This window comes from Hippocampus comes, unplaced genomic scaffold (genome assembly GCF_001891065.2).
Source record: "Hippocampus comes isolate QL1 unplaced genomic scaffold, H_comes_QL1_v1.1 scaffold237, whole genome shotgun sequence".
NCBI lineage: Eukaryota > Metazoa > Chordata > Actinopteri > Syngnathiformes > Syngnathidae > Hippocampus > Hippocampus comes.
In genome coordinates, this window is record NW_017806159.1 from 1,404,617 (window position 1) to 1,421,714 (window position 17,098).

The 17,098-nt window shown below is 44.2% G+C and overlaps 1 protein-coding gene across 2 annotated transcripts in view; it reads right to left on the reverse strand.

Moving 5' to 3' along the window:
• Positions 1-1,108: 1,108 nt before the first annotated feature.
• The window catches only part of gja8a (gap junction protein alpha 8 paralog a), a 33,235-nt gene continuing 17,245 nt past the window's right edge, over positions 1,109-17,098 (reverse strand). The window contains exons 1-4 of one of the 2 annotated variants that reach the window (XM_019895431.1): positions 15,467-16,130; positions 8,436-8,522; positions 5,341-5,472; positions 1,109-4,814 (exon numbers count right to left, since the gene is read on the reverse strand). In XM_019895431.1, the coding sequence (XP_019750990.1) occupies positions 1,485-2,747 (1,263 nt within the window). In that variant the 5' untranslated portion in view covers positions 2,748-4,814; positions 5,341-5,472; positions 8,436-8,522; positions 15,467-16,130 and the 3' untranslated portion in view covers positions 1,109-1,484. Of the gene's footprint in view, positions 4,815-5,340; positions 5,473-8,435; positions 8,523-15,466; positions 16,131-17,098 lie in introns of those variants that run through there. The other variant, XM_019895430.1, reaches the window with a different exon arrangement.

The window sequence follows — 17,098 nt, forward strand, 5'->3', positions numbered from 1 at the left end:
CAAACGAGGTTAAGGATACTTGTTTTCATTGATGGCACCCGTTTCTTTTATTGTCCCGCCTCCCAACAATACTTTGTGCTGATGGGGCAAGATCTTTATCACCCGCACGCCTGTTTGTACAGCGCAAAAAGAGAGAGGATTTGGCCTGAGGTGGCTCTATAGTTTGCTCTCTAATAGGGCAAAATAAGCCCCGCTCTTTTTCAAAATCGCATCACAATCTACGGAAAAAGGTCGCACAATTCTAGACCAGATATGAACAGCACCACATTGAAAAAGACATTCAGGCAAGCGGTCTTTCTAAAGTTTTTTTTTTCTCCCCTCACTACTTGAGATGCTTGCACTTGAAAGGATTCCTGCGGAAAGAGATGCATCGTCGAGGTGTTTAAAAAAAAAAAAAAAAAAAAGTTTCGCACAGCGTCTGAACTCTGCATGTGCAAAAAGGTGCTCTCCCTCGACTCCGAAAATGTAACTTTTGCCGGTGACATAGAGCTGCGCACGTTGTATAAAAGTGTAAAAGTAGGCACTTGTCTGTGTGGTATGCACTCGCATTATGGCACTGGTTGAATGGGAAATGAACTACAGCAAAGTTACTGATCGGCAGACACACAAATAAACTAAAACTCTCTCCAGTTTGTAAAAATGTCTACTCTTGATTAAAACCTTAGATAAAAAAGATGGTACTTAAAAATGGAACATATAGGTTCTTTTTGTAAAGTAAAAACATGTCCCTCCTGCAAGTTTTGAATACCAGGAGCACACTTTTTGTTTCATATTTGACACAAACACTTGCCATTATTTGTCATGTTTCGGTTTGACCAACAGGTGGCACTGTAGGGCTCTCCCTGCAGCTGCACACCTGTTGGTCGTTATTGCTTTAAAAGGACTCCCTCCCGACCACTCTTTGTCGGGTCATTGTTTGTGTCTTTGCGTCTGTCATGGTTCTCTTCCTGTTAGTTTTTTGCTACAGTCATGGTTTTGATTTGGTACTTTGGATTTCTTGTGATATTTTGGACTTTGTTTTGTTTCAGATTTAGTTTTCTCTGTGTTTCAATACAACTCGTCAAGTACACCCTTGCTCCTCCCTCCTGCCTGCTTTTTTGGGGTCCTTTTTGGGGCAATGTGACAATTATTGTCCCGATGTGTATTTTTTTAATTCTGTTTAGTTTACCTCCGCCAATGTATTGAATGGCTACTTATTTTATTTTATAGAGGATTAGAAGGGTGGGGCATGCACTCATTAAATCAGGTGCAGATTTCTTTTCTCCCATTATTGTTTCATAACATTTCAAAAATAAGACCATTTTCTATAATTTCCCAGTGACAAATCTGAATGGCAAAATTCAGGTCGGCAATGCTAAGATGAAGGTCTGTGGTTCGATTTATTGACTTTGAGTTGCCCCTTCAGAAGTGTTTCTATGTGTGTGTGCTCTCCCAGGCGTGGTTATGGAGTGCAGTGGTACGTGCGTGTGGTCGCCGTAGCGTGTTCATACGGTGAGGTCGTCCGACCTGGCCTTACTGCTAGCTTGGCTCAGTCGGCTCAGAGGTCTGCTGTCCTCTATCGTATCCGCCGCCTTCCTCCCTGCCTGGGCCAGCGCACTCCCTCCCTCCTGGGGGACCGCCCCCTCCGCCTCTGCCTCGGTACCCTGCCATTCTCCACCTTCCACCCCGACTGGAGGCGCCTCCTTGGTTGCATCCTGCTGCTGCAATGTCCCCTCTCCAGTCTCGGTGGTCTGGGCGTAGGAGGGAAGAGTCTCGTCGTACGCTTTGGGGATGTCCCCCATGGGCAGCTCCTCCTCGGCCTTCTCCTCCAGCCCATGGAAGGGTGGGGCCCCACTGCCTGCCTCCATGCCCACTTCCGCCAGTGGGTAGAGGTGGGTTATAGGGGGAGCTTTCTCCTCATCCAGCCGCCTGTAACCTTTGGCCCTCTGCAATGAGGACACTGCCAAAGGGGGCAGGCTTTTTCCCGGTGGCAGGGTGGCTGAGCCTTCGCCCTGCGCCGGGGCGGGCGCCGGCTTGCGAAAAACAAAACGGATCTTCTTGAGGCCCAGGTGGCTGATCTCTACGAAGTTGAGGAAGAGTGAGACGCAAGCCACGGCCAACATGAAAATGATGAAGACCGTTTTCTCTGTGGGGCGAGACACAAAGCAGTCTACGGTGTTAGGGCAGGGCCAACGGCTGCATTTGTACAGCGGCAGTATGCGGAAGCCGTACAGGAAGTACTGGCCCACCACGAAGCCCACCTCAAAGAGTGTCTTAAAAATGATATGGCAGATGTAGGTCCTTAGCAAGGTGCCCTCCAGTCGGAACTTCTTGCTTCCTTTTGTGCTGGTCTCCTTCGTGGTGCGGACACTCCCCTGGTCAGGTGCCAGCGGGAGTCGCTCCTCGCTCAGCTCCTGTTGCCGACTAAGTTCCGCCTCCTCGCGCTCCTTGCGCTTCTCCTCCATGTGCACATGGTGCACGGCGTGGCCCACGTAGACCAGGGACGGCGTGGACACGAAGATGATCTGCAGAACCCACAGACGGATGTGAGAGATGGGGAAGGCCTCGTCGTAACACACGTTCTCACAGCCGGGCTGCTGCGTATTGCACACGTAGTCGGACTGCTCGTCGCCCCACACGAACTCCGCCGCCGTGCCCAAGATGAGGATGCGGAAGATGAAGAGAACTGTGAGCCACACCCTGCCAATCACCGTAGAGTGCTCATTGACTTCCTCTAAAATATTTCCCAGAAAGCTCCAGTCACCCATGATCGGTCCGTAGCACTGCAGAATGAAGGGTGGGGTAGGGAGAGAAATGGAGGGTGCAGACGGGCAGGGAGGGTTGGTTTAGGCAGGCCGGACAAGTGGGGTGGGGAAGGGGTGAGGGTTTTGGGGGGCACACACGGAGTGTCAAGCGTAAGAAAATGTCGAAATGTTTGACAGGAAAACACAAAAATATAGTGCTATCCGATGGTACAACGAATGACTTCATGATCTGAACTTTTGTGCATCGGGAATAGAAAACTTAGCTTGCGAGGTTCAATTTCACATTAGCTGAGTTCTTTGAGAAAAAAAAAAAATAAGTGAGTCAATTCAACCATACAATCATCCAACATGGTTAGTTATCTCGTAGTGAAACCATTCACAGTTCAAACTTTGACAAGGACGGGCAACGTGATACTTCTTATCGCCTCAGCAGTCAAACAACTCCAAACCACAATAACCTGACGAAAAGTTAACATGTAACAAAAAAAAAAATACAAATGTCTTGGCACGCTTTACGTAAACCGATCTTCCATACGCTCAGATATACGTTAAATGTAATAAAATGGGCCACTTGCCACAGCTGCGGCTCCCTCGAAGTTGAGTCCTGTCCCGTTCTCTTGGCACCCGGCGGGGAAAAGTGAACTTTTTTCTGCCCTCTTTCCCACCTAAAGCCCTGTCCTTGTCGCCCCACTGAGCAGATGTGAATGAATCGGCTCTGATGGTTGGTTTTGAGTTTGCTGCGAAGTTTAAGCTTGGAGCCAGACGGCCTTTATTTGCCGGGGCGACGTGTGGTGACGCAGAGAGACAATAGGATCAACAGAGCCCAAGCGGGGATGTATGGGGTGCAGGCCTCAGGCTGCCATGGCAGCATGGATGCTGGACCACTGGCCCACCGGGTCCAACGCAGCACAGTGGTCCGGGACCAATTTCCTAAAACATTCTGCATGGTGTTCCTGAGCTTGTGGCTGCCAAATGTTAGGGAAGGGACTTTTGAAGGAGAGTGGGTGTCCTCGAGGACTAACAAAAGGAGCACCGTGGGCTTCTATGATGAATATTAGTGGAACTCTAAACAAACAAGCTTACGACAAAATGTACACTGGGTAACACGGTGGGGTTATTAAGGGCATGTTTTTAAACTTAATAATTAGTCCACAAACAAACTCTTTTTTAGAGGTTTTCGAAAAAGGAGGAGGATTTCTAAACCGTTTTCTGGAAATAGAAAGGGGTGGGGTTCGGTGGGAGGGAATGTCCTAACTTGTTCCATTTTTTAAAAATCACCATAAGGTCGCCCATTTCATTTCAAGCGATAAAAAAACATACAGATTAGATTGTTTGTTTGTTTTTCAGCCATCGTTGGATAGTCAAGACCAAGTCAAGTGCATGATTTTTAGATGAGACCATGTCAGCACCAAGACTCCACAGCGATGATACGATGCCAAGACCAAGACTGAGTCTACATGAGACAGATAGATGAGACCATATTAAGACCAAGACAAACACAATAAGAAACTGAGTAAAGACCTACACTCTAAGGAGAAGAGGGAAGGTCGACACGCAGATATGGCCCATGTCTATATTAAGACGGAGATAATAGAAGGCTGAATCAAGACAAAGACTCTCGGGAGAAAAGGGCACACTATGACAAAGACCAAGTCCATACAAGACTCAGACAAGACCAAGACTGAGTACTTGACGGATCAGACTCTATGGCGATGAAAACATGTCAAGACCAGGACCAAGGCAATACATGACCAAACCTTTTTACCGACCAAGAGGCCATTTGAGGTCTTATGAGGGTCAAACTAAATTTACAAAAAAATGCAACAAGCAACAAACGAAAAATATTCTATGTTAAGATCTTTATAACAGTTCCTTTGAGGGTTTTTATTTTTATTTACACTTGTACAGCAGGCAGGAATAAAAACTCTGGCGGGCCATATCTCGCCCACGCCCCGTAGGTTCCCCACCCTCATTTCACTTGATGAATGTTGATTAACATCATTGACTAAATGACTGAATTTGTTCTCAAGGATGGGAGGGGAATGGAACGTTAGCCATTGTGGAAGATCACTGTGACCCAATGAAAAAGATAAATGAGCGTCAGGCAGAAGAGTGTCCAGTAGAGTTTCACAAGAGAATAACAACAGCACTGAGATATTTATATTGCAACATTGCGTGAGTTTTCACACTCTGGGGTCTGCGAGACCTCCGATATGTGTGTGTGTGTGTGTGTGTGTGTGTGTGTGTGTGTGTGTGTGTGTGTGTGTGTGTGTGTGTGTGTGTGTGTGTGTGTATCATCATATTAGCTGGAATGTGAGGAATGTCCACCATTGCTGTCACGTTTCAGTTTGGCCGCTTGGTCAGATGGTTAGTTTGTTTATGATGCCTGAATGCATGTGCACATCACTAGTTGTCACCGCTGACATGTTTGATTTGCAGCCAAAGTTCATTTTAGGTTAACTTTAGTTTAGAAATGTTTGAAAAAGAGGACAAGATGTGGATATTTGACTTTTTAATTGTTTACATTGAAAAAAAAAATCTGGAGCATCTGCTCACCCATCAAGTGTGAAATAAAGAACCAAAAGCTTTTTTTCACCTTTCTTAAATTAGCCAGTGGTGTCGTGCATGACGGGGTTTTGGTGGCAGGGAGTTCCAGGGCTGGGGAGCCAAGCAGCTGAGTGCTCTGCTCTCTTAAGGGACATGGAGGGGAAGAATCTGAGGGTGTGTGCTGGAGAGGCAATGTGGAGAAGGTCAGACAGATATGGAAGGGGTGAGTTGTGGATGGCCTTCAAGGTATAAAAGAGTAGTTTACTATATAGTCATAGTTTAACCGGGATCCGTTGGGGGGTGTTACACGAAGAAGAGTTCTGGACCTATTGAAGCTTGTGAAGGGACTTATAAGGGAGATCACAGAGTAAGGAGTTGCAATAATCAAAAGGGAAAGTGACGAGATGGTAGTAAAAGATGGAGGCAGTACGGGTGGTGAGGGAGGTGTGGTTGATGTGGCGTAAGTGAACAGAAACTGACTGGTTTATGTTACAGACATTAAAAGGAATGATCGTATGGTGTCAAGGATGAGACACAGACTTTTGACCTGAAGGGAGGGGAAAACTAAGCGTCGACCTTTTGAGATGGATGATGAATTTGATTTCATGAAGTTTTCGATGAACCAGGGGTTAATTTCTAATCAGCAGGAGGTGAGAGAGGAGGGTGAGAGTGAGATGTTGGGTTTCCAGGAAATATTGACTGAGGTGCCCTCCCAGGATACATGAAAGAGATTTACGAAAATTAGATTACAATGCTTAGAATCTTAGACGAGAGTACATTTTTGGAAAATGAGGCTGATGGGGAGGATGTACATCATGAAGACCAAGGGCCCCAGGATGGAGCCCTGGGGCACACCCGAAGTGACTGGTGAGATCACAAGTAACTGAACCCATGTTTTCCATCTCGTCATTGCAATACGACAGGCGATTACTTCTTATTATATTGCAATCTCAGTGTCACTGTCAACAACGAGCATTTATTCATGGTTAAGGTGGATTATACATTATCAAAGTATACTTTAAATTTAAAGTACAGGTGGTCTTTGTCAAATGTGTTCGTGTCGAGCAGTTAGCAAAAAAAAAAAAAAAAAAAAAAAGAAAAAGCAAAAATGTGACATAAAAACGGATGTGTGTGATCAGCTCTCTCATCTCTCTCTGCCGGCACGTGGTGTATGACTCCTCTGACAGAGCACTCTGACCATCTCGCTACGTTCCGCCCTGTTACCTCTCAGCCAATAGCATTTGGCTGCCCTTGGGATATCACAGGCTTGATGATCTAAGTACACCTCCTGATGTCTGCGGTTCATTGTGTTCCACAAGTTTGGATTCGGCTGCTCCAGTTGCCGTGTAGTGACAGAGGCCCATTTGATATTTATGAAAAAGACATTTGCATGAAGCAAATAATGGAGCTTGTAAATTGATCCCGAATTGTTTAAACGATGAAAAGTGTCAATATGAGGTCCACGTCAATGAACTGTACAAAGAAGTGTGTTTAAAAAAAAAAATGTGAAAATTAATAAAAGAATCCATCCATATTCTGTTGCTCTATTGTTATGTAAACTTTTACTGTACATTGAGTTTATGATGGTTAAAAGGAGACAAATGAAATACCGGTAACTCAAATTGAAAACATATTAGTTGCGAACTACAGTAAACATCTAAAAAGCTCACAACCTCCCTCTCTTCCGGCCCACGGGCATGCCTGTGTCGTGTTGGAGGACGGCGGCCATGTTTGGAGCTCTGGTTTATCCATCGGGTTTCCCTTTAAAGAGCCGCGTGTTGGTATAGAGGACGTTTGGATGCTAAGCCCGACAGTGGGCGCGTGAATGGAACTAGGATTTTACACAAAGACATGATGTCATGATGCAGGGCGCGGACGCTATTGAGCGCGTGCAGTGAGGCGCGAGGCCAGATTAGACCTCCGAGGCAGGGCACTTACTGGCCACTGACCAGAATGCTAACACGCTAACAAACATATCGTGGGGCGATCTGCCTGCAGATCTGCACTGTCGACCGCTTCCTGCTCACAGTGGCCTTTGTAAGACAGGAAGTGACGAACTCGTGCGATGACCTTATTAGGTGATAAGGCATATCGTAGCTTTGATTGGTTGCAGTCTTGGGTGTTTTGACATTAAAAAAAACAAGGCTACTCTATTTTACGGTGTGATGTGTGGCTTTTTTGGGTGACATTTTTTTTCTTACAACACAGATGACAAAATATAATTCGAAGAGCAGATCCTTTAACTTTCTCATGTTTGTGTGGCTACTTGTTGCTCAGCAGAGATCATTGGGCTCAATCAGAACAAAACGTATCCTCACACAACTGGTGGTTTGCCCGTAATCTATTCGAAGAAGGACTGAAATTAATTCAGCAATTACAGTCCAGTTGGTTTTACTATGTCAAGATATAACAGCCTTGCAGGAGAGTGATCCTGGCCAGCAAAGCAGGCTTAAACAAAGCCAGAAAGTTTGGTCTACATTTACAATCTAAATTTGAATATTTGCTTCCATTAAATTGTCCTCTTTTGTTCTCTACATTCCATTTCCTTCATTTTGTAGTGTTTCTCAACCAGGACCAAGGTACCGAATGCATGGCCTGCCACTGACTAATAAAAATCCAATATGTGTTGTTCAGGTGTATTAATGTCCTATTGGCAAATGGCAACGTCAATTTGGCTTTTTTATTCGAGCCTGTGGCAAAAAATTAAGCTCAGTAAAGGTTTGAAGAGATCATCAATTCTGGCATCAATTTTTACCCACTTGGTGACATGACCTCCACTATGCGCGCCACGCACGCACACACAGAAATGAGGCATTCAGAGTGAGATTTAGCAGATGCTATCAGCCGTGACCTGAGGGCAGCGCTGAGCCCCCCGTGACACAGCGCAACATTGAGACCTCGGCGCTCAGGTTTGTGCTTCAAGACAAACAAATATGAGCTTGTTTGTTTAGCTTGAAAAGTGAATTGTGAGTGTGTGCGTGTCTTTGTGTGCGCCGTGCACAAAAACCCCCTGTCTCCCCTCTTTGTGCCATTTTGGCTTTCTTTTTCCACACCACTCATCTGTTTGGAGCCACTTGTTTCTGTGTTTTCGGCCAGTGACGCAACGAGACGGCCATGTGATCGCCGTCACACGGACTTTCTCACCTGCCTCGCCAGTCCCAACATTCCTCTGTGCTGACCCCTCACTTCCTGCGTATCGTGGCTTGTTCTTTCCTGTCATAGTGTGCAACCCTTAGGGGAAGAGAAAAAAAAAAAACAGAATTTGGATTATTGCTGAGTAAATACTGACAACACCATTGACACAGGTTAAGCGGTGTGTAAAAAACAATGGAGGCATGTAGAATAGTAACTCTTAAAGTGAGAGGAAGAAACCGTTTTTGAGCTGTGTGCTTCTTCTGCCTGCAGTAAAACCTTCTTTAGCGCGGGGCATGGTTGCGAAGTGTCTTACCTCAGTAAGTCTTGCGTACATGTTCATTGTATTTGTGTTGAACTGTTCTCCAAGTGTTCGGTCAACAGCTGAAAAGTGCATCGGTGACTGTGGCTCTCCTTTGCCACACGTGAGGGCATTACAGTGGTCTACAGTAAAACCTCCTAAAAAACGATTACTCCCCCTTATCGTGGGTTTGAGGTTCCACTATTCATACCTGTCAACTTTTCGGAGCGCCAACCTGTATAAACTACCAAAAAAATCCTTATAAAGAGCAAAAAAATCCTTATAACATACCAAAGCATTTTATATGTCAAAATAACAGCAGAAAAAACCCCACGAAATATGAATGATATATTTGTTTCCTTGTAGAACTTGCTTGTACACTACCGAAGTATGCCATGAATACTCTGCTGTTTTCAACTAAGAACCACGTGATTTACTGGAAAGTTACCGGAAATGAAAGCATTCGAGTAGTAGACTAGCACCATTCTGGGCAAAAGCAAACGGAACAACCTGTTAGGGGGGGGAAAAAAAAAAAAAAACGGAAATTTTCAGAATCCGTATGATTTGTACGATATGGCCATATACGTAAGATTCACCACAAAATCCGTATGAACTATGGCTAAACGGTATGAGTTGACAGGTATGACTATTGCGCATTTTTTCCCCCAGCCGCTTATGACTCCATTTTGTTCTGCCATCTGTTTTTTGGGGGGTGAAATGACACTGTCGGCTACCAGTTGGGGGCCCGTTATTTGGTTTCACAGTACGTCAATTTGAAAGAAGAGTGAAAACAGAAAGTAGCCTTACTTCCTGCTGAGCCGAGTTTGTGCTTAAGAGAATTGAATGGTAAGTCCTCTTCAATCCTGCATTTTACACCTCCCTACAAAAAGCGATAGCTGTAGGTTCATTTTATCATGTACACCGACGGGGCATGATTAGTAAAGGATATTTTATGTATATTAGGTATAAGATGAGAAGTTAAGTTTATTAGTTTGAAAACAAGGGACTTGTTTATTGTGAACACCAATCAAGTATTGGGTTGTATTGGGTTGTCAACATCTGCTGAATGTAACTAAAAGTAACTTGTCATCTCACTGTGTTACTTCAAAAGTCAAGTAATCGGTAAAGTAACTCATTTACTTTTTCAAGATGAGTCTGGCAACACCGACTGTAACCACCGGAGTGGGTTCTACTGTAACTTGGACATCAATAGAGGGGAAGAAAAGCCACCAGTGTGTGCTTAGTGCTCTTATAATAGGCGGTGCACTCAAGACGGCTGATGCTTCTGATCGCAGATGTTAGGTCTTAGTTCAGTTTAGTTATTGCCAAAACAATCGGCTAATTGTGCTCCATGGTGGAGCCTGCGGCAAATACCGTCCCGCCTTTCTTCTTTATCTGACCATAAAGTTGGCAATATGTTGGTAAAAATTTTCAGAAAAAAAAAATAAATAAATCACATGAGCACAAAGCATCTTTCCCAAAACTTATCTGTTTTGGTCAACATTTCGCTTCATAACAGTGTGTGAGGGGCAATGAAACATACGTATCCAACCCTGGATATGACATAACAATTGACAGTATTTCTTGACATGGATGCAAAGTGAATTTTAAAATTTGTACGAGCCTCGCACACGACTATGAGCAGTACTATTAGCTACACGCAACATGTGAAAAATCGGTTTGGTGGACCAGCCAGGACATCTCCTAAGTTGTCTCTCACCAAATGGGTGTCACCTTAGCAACAAAACAGTTTCTTATTTGTTCTTTTTTTTTTTTTTTTAACAAGGTGGCGTACATGTGTAAGATTGTGGTGTTAGCTTAGCGCAAAGGTTGCCTTTATCCTCTTAATTTATCCAACTTTTTCCATTTTACTCCCGATAACACACACACTGGGTCATGTGGATAGGTTATGAAATCAGTTTATAAAATAGGCAGTGTGCTGATGCTGTGGTTTTGGATCATGTGGTTTTTGTTTTGTTTTTTTTTGCTCAACTCTTTATTTTCATTTATGTAAAAGTTTCAGGGTTGTGTTTTTGTTCTTATGAATGAAGGGACATTTTGTTTTGAATATGACGGTATTTTTGCATATGGCCTGACCGACTACAATAGGTGGACCTTTGACGGAGCCCTAAGGGACTTGTATTTGTCTACCCCTGTTCTATACCAACATCACAGGCTTCATTCTGACTCCAAAAATATCTAAAATGACACTTTTCTGGAAGGTTGATTAACAGCTATTTTTTTTTTAAATCTAGAATATTTTCAAGACAGGAGGAGCAGGAAATCTTCAAATGGTCCAAAAAAAAGCCTTTTCTGTCCAAGATGGCCACGGAATCTCCCACACGTATGCCAGGCTCCCCAGCAGACACCAAGAGCAATGTGGAAATGCCAAATGGGTTGTGCTTTCAAGCCGTTACATAAGGGCCTGCCGCAGGGGTATCATGAAGTAAACAAAAAAGCCACAGAAAAGATATCAACCTTTTTGACCTAAAGTCTCATGAGCTTTGCTGGCATCCAATGTGATGCGATGCGTGACGAAACACTGATCATGAAGGCATATTTTCGAGATGTTTTTGGTTGAACTGCGTCAACTTTGAGGGTTGAGCAAAAACAGAAAAACCTCACAATATGCCTATGGGCGACTGACACCTCCATATAAACAACCATGAGAAGAAGATGGCATATGAAAGTCTGAGGCAGTCAATCAACAGTACAATTTAACTGCTTCACAAGGGTCGCAGGCGTGCTGAAGCCGATCCCAGCTGTCTTCGGGCTACGAAACATTATTTTAGCGGCACCTCACTTTCAGGGTGACAGGAAGGCTTTGAGAAAGCGAGTGCAAATTGTCCTTCTGGAAGGCACATGGGAGAAGTGGAAGGCCAACTTCCTCTCTGAGTGGGTCGGCACAATGCCGAAGGGCTGGGTGGAGGTCAGAGCAAGGAGAGAGGATGTCGGTGTTGTGTGAGATTGGATGTTTAACGGGATTATGAGTACAACCTCCACCCCACCCGCCTCCCCTTCCAAACTAACACTGCTATCCAACCTTGGCCTTAAGCACCAATTGATGATCAAATGATGCGTGAACGAAAAAAAATAGCCAGTCTTGATTTCACACTCCACATTTGCAGTCCAGATGTAGAGTGGAGGGAGTCTCAGAGTTCACCCATTTTTTTTATTTTTTTTATAGAGTTCATCCTCACTCGGGTATTGAGATTATATCACGGCAACGTTTCGTATGACTAACCCTGTGTCACAACACTCTAAACCCGGCTCATGTTCCATAGTAGTGGGTAAACAATTCAATGCTTGGTCAATTCTGTTTCACAATGATAGGATAAGAAGCAACATCAAAGGAACGAAATGTGCCGTCACTTTGAACGTTTGACCGCCACAAGATGTCGAGATATAGCGGACAACCACTGTGATGGGTCCCTCTGATTTCCAACATCTACCACCGCTTACAATAATCCCCCTTTATCGAGGGCAGAATGGGCTGAAGTGCAAATCGGAAAAAAACAGAAAAATAAAAAACGTAAAAAATGTTCTTCATTGCCTATATTATTAGTTTAAAACAAATACCCCAAATTATGATCCCAATACACTTTAATAGCATTTCCCACCTATCTGACAACATCATCCATAAAGTGGCTTAGAGATGATTTCATATTTAAAAAATGCACCCAAAGTGCACATGACATCAGAAGCTGATGAGATTTTTGGACAAGTACGTGTAAAAGGAAATAAGGTTACTGATAAATGCACCGTAGTGCAGATCTCTGCGCTGAGTACAGTGCATGTGTCAGCCAAGGTAGGAAGTGCAGTTGGCAGGGGTTAAGAAAGATTACAGAAGAGGGTAACACCCTGTATGTTTTGTGTCAGGACCCGTTTTTGCAGGTTTTCAAGCCGTCGGGTCCCCTCGGTCAGCTGGCGGTCTGACACAATGTTATCAAGACGTGGCGCAGTCAGAACGGACGATGGCGACCACCGCCGCTACCACGACCCGCGCTCACTTCATACTCACAGAGACTGTGAGTGTTAAGTTGAATGCCGTTTCCTCCAATGAACAATAGCCTGCACGGACGGGAAGTTATAAAACATTTACGTCGCTACCTTTTATTACGCAGGGAATATGCAGAACGCTAGCACACTCATTCATGTTTTTATGCATCAGCTTTATAATATTGACGGCGTTATGATTGGTGCTTTTGTGAGCGGTGGATGGTGTCCCCCCCAAACCAGTTGACTTGAACAGGTCTATTCAGAGAGAGTGACCAGTGTACCTGTGACTGGCTGGCAACCGGTTCAGGGTGTACCCCCACCTCTCGCCCAAAGTCAGCTTGGATGGGCTCCAACCACACTGGTGACACGAGTGAAGAGAAGCTGAGAATGGATGATGCATGAACACAAGAAAAATGCAAAATACGTCTCCTGCAATGTTAGTTTGTCCGTCTCTGGCCTACTGCGAGCCCAGAACAATGCGGACCTTTCATTTGTTGTTTGTTTTTCGGGATGTATGGCGAACACGTGAAAACATGGCTCTCAATACACATAGCAGTGTAGAGACAAAGTCAATCAGTTCACACACACCAACACAAACATGTATGTCGCTTGTCTTGGGTGAGGGCTTCTTAGAGATATCCTTCTTCCTGCGTTTGTTAGTCCGTTCGTTCTCCGCGGCTGGTCGCAGGGATGCTGGAAGTACACACTGGTGGCATGACGGGGGGGGCAGGGCTACAATAGGGCGGGGTGGTGGGGAGTGGAAGTGGCGTTAAGAGAGCATACTTCCTCCCGGCATCTTGATAACCGTGTCCCTTCTGAGGGTGGGAGAGGAACCGACGATTGGGTTTCGAGGTTGTGTTGGCTTTCATTCGGGTTAATCTGTTTGTCGACAGAAAAGCCAGCGCGATCTTTTGGAATGAGAACAGTGGCAAATGATTTCAATTAAAGCATTGCTGATGCCGGAGATTTGCGGGAAGAAATGGACACTTTACCACAACTCAAGCTCGACTGGAAGCCCTTCAACCAAAAAAAGGCAGAGGTCTGGCGCTATCTGTTCATTTTCAGCTGTTGGGGGTAGTAAATATGATGTTTTTTCGTCTCAGTTCCACTTGATTTGTATCAATTTTCCATTTGAAAATGGTACTGCAGGAAACTACAACAACATGCTGCATTGAATGTAACTGTCACACCACCAGCAAACAACTACAATGTAAAAGTGGACACTGTGCAGTATCGCAGTAGCACAGCCACAGGGGATGCTGACGCTAAGAAGCTGAGTAGGAACCTTGCAAAAGATGCATCCAAGCATCTTAAGGCAAGGAACCATATTTGGTGCTGTACACTCATCCATTTTCTATGCCACTTATCCAGTCAATTGCTGGTCACATATAGACGAACCAACATCACACTCACATCATAGCAATCGAGAATTTAATGTTGGAAGGGAATACACAAGCAAGCATGGGGGTACATGTAAACAGCACACAAGACGGCCTAAAATGCGAGATGAACCTAGCATCGCTTGGCAATGAGGCAAACGTCCTAACATGGCATCACTGTGCTGGTTGTTTGGTGTTCCAATAAATTTACTACAGCCACATTGTGATCCAAATTAGCAAGAATTTGGTACATTAGATCCTGTAAGATGTTTCAAACACGAAATTATTTTCATGGAAACCCAAAAAAAAAAACACATTTATGTAAAGCACAACAAATGAAGCAAGGAACAGAGGCAGAAGTAACTGCAATACCCCTCCAATCCAGTGGGCGGCACTAAAAAGGGCAAGTCAGCAAAGACGCGACATTAAATGGAATTAAATATTCTGATATGCTATTGATGTCGATTATGGTGACCAGAAGCAAAAGCGAATGCTCCACCATATATGCATCATAGCACACGTGTGACTCATTTATGCATCGACTGTATATCCTCATCTTCCTCGCCAACGTGGGGCATTCCAGTCATCCAACGAGTTGAGAGTTCAGCCGGTAAGAATAGCATTGATCCACAATGAGCGTTTGAAAGAACGCATGGATTCCAAAAGAGGAATGAGGAGTCCAAAATACACATCCATCCGCCGACCGCATTTGACGTCGTCCTCCTGCAATCCTTCACCTGTTCACATGAAGCTTAGTCACTCTATTATGAGCCACGTAGCCCCACGGCTCATTTACTGCCATCGACCAGCGCCATTCTTTTGCTTTGCCTTGCCTGTCAGCACGGGCGTAATAATAACCCGACTGTCAGTAATGATGATGACCATGAGAACAATACTGGGAGACACGGGCATGCACAGCCTACCAAATATGCACGACAGGAAATAGTCCCTCGTTCATCAGAACTCATGGAAATACTACTACATACTGGGTGGAGTGGCCCTATTGTTGGGAGAGGGTTTCATTGTTGGTATGGCTCATATTTAGATGGCTTAATTACAGCACGTTGGGGTGTTTAGGGTTAAGGTTAGAGTGGTAAATATAGTAACTATTAATTACTAGTAGTACAATTGCATTCATAGTTCTGACCTGGCCTAAGCTCACTAAAATCAAGGCATTGTATTGAACCGATTAATATTAATGCTTCTAGATATGTTTTTTTTTTCTTTACTTGGAGTGACATTCCGACAATGTACATTGTGGACACATACAGATGGACACAAACAGGGTACACATTTTTTAAAAGCATTTTCATTTGAAGGCATACTTTCAAGGACAAAAAAAAAAGATTAAAAATGCCACTCACCATTAGCTACGCTTCACTGAGCTGTGACGATTTGGCATATTCCCTCAAGTATAATTAGGACACTGAAGAAAAACAACACAGTTTAGCGTGATGGCGTTTGATATTCTGCGATGAATAACGTTGTCATGAGCACACAATTCCTCTCTGCGCCATCATAATCTGCCAATGAAGTATATAAATCGATGAAAACTAGCAGTGATTGGGGCCAACTAAAGTCGTTAGCTTTCAGCTAACTTTGGACTCGTCTGCTAGCGTCCACGTTGCTTCCGAAACGACGCTTATGTGATTATTATTATTTTTTTTTTAAATAGTCGCAACACTACATGTTTTGGCAGTTATGAGGTCACATTCAGAGATTGTTGTTACAAAATATGGACAATTTGAAACATTTGGCAGCTCTGGGGAATTCATTTAAATAATGTATTAGAGCATCGCTACAGAATACTGTCTGTATTTTCTCGTTTACATGAGGGCATTTGGTGAATTTGCTGACGTCTGACAAAGGTTTAGGTTGTTTGTCAGCTAGCATTAGCGGGTAACTTTTCAGATGGGCATTCCAAAGCACCTTTCGATTTCCATTGCTTCCTATATGGAAAAAATTTAAATAATCTGAACAAATCAGATGTCTGCCACTAATGGATTTTGTGTAACCTTTGAGGTTTCAGTGAACCTGTATGTGTCCAGATCTAAAAGAAGACTACCATGAATAATCAGCGCATTAAAGTGATGTTGAATGTATCCAAGCGTAATAATCTCCAGCACACAAAAGCAGCTGTGAATGTTCACACTGTCCTTTAGTCGTGTTCTATAGTGTGGACGGGAAGTTGAGTAAATAAGTGTGATTGACACCTCAAATGGCAAACAACAACATGCCAGTACTGTTATTGAGTTCTGCGCCGATGCGCAGTGGCGAGTGACGTCCCGTAGACGTAGACTCGAGTTCTCCACCCATGAAACAACCTTGAGCTTCGCAACCCATTTAGTGTTCCCGCTCTGGACCTCGCTCAGGCTTTCTCTGAGGCGGCATGTTTAGGAACACATGTCCGTCAAACCCAGGCCCGCCTAGGCCGCGTGTCAGGCGGAACGGCAGGCTTGGGGGGGCGAGTTGGTAGTTGAGAGGGTTTACACTAATGCATCCTGACATTAGGGACTTTTTCCATCAAACAGTGGCTCTCGTTCAGGTTGAATGATTGTGACAGATTGGAATAATTAGTTCCCGAGTCCAAATCTAGTTGATCTCAACGGGAAACTACTACTGGTGCTGCAGTCCATCTGTGGTGTTTTAAACTCTTGTTAGTAGATCCATTCATCCATTTTCCATACCACTTATCCTGTTTGGGGTCTCTGAGTCATAAGCCAAAGAATAAAAATGCGTTCGTATGTCAGTTGTCCTTTTCAAGGTGAGGAGGTTCATGCTTGGGTCAGGCAAGTGAATGGCTGAACATCAGTGACTGGTTGTTAGAATGAAGTAGGAAATTTTCTATCCCTTAGCATCAACCACACCAAGTGAAGCCTCTCTAAAAGAGTACATGTCTGCAACACAAAAGGAAAGAAAGAAATTGAAATGTAAGCACAATTTCAATATCGGCCTTTCACCATCATGAGGTTAGCATGTCTGCCTCACGGTGTAGA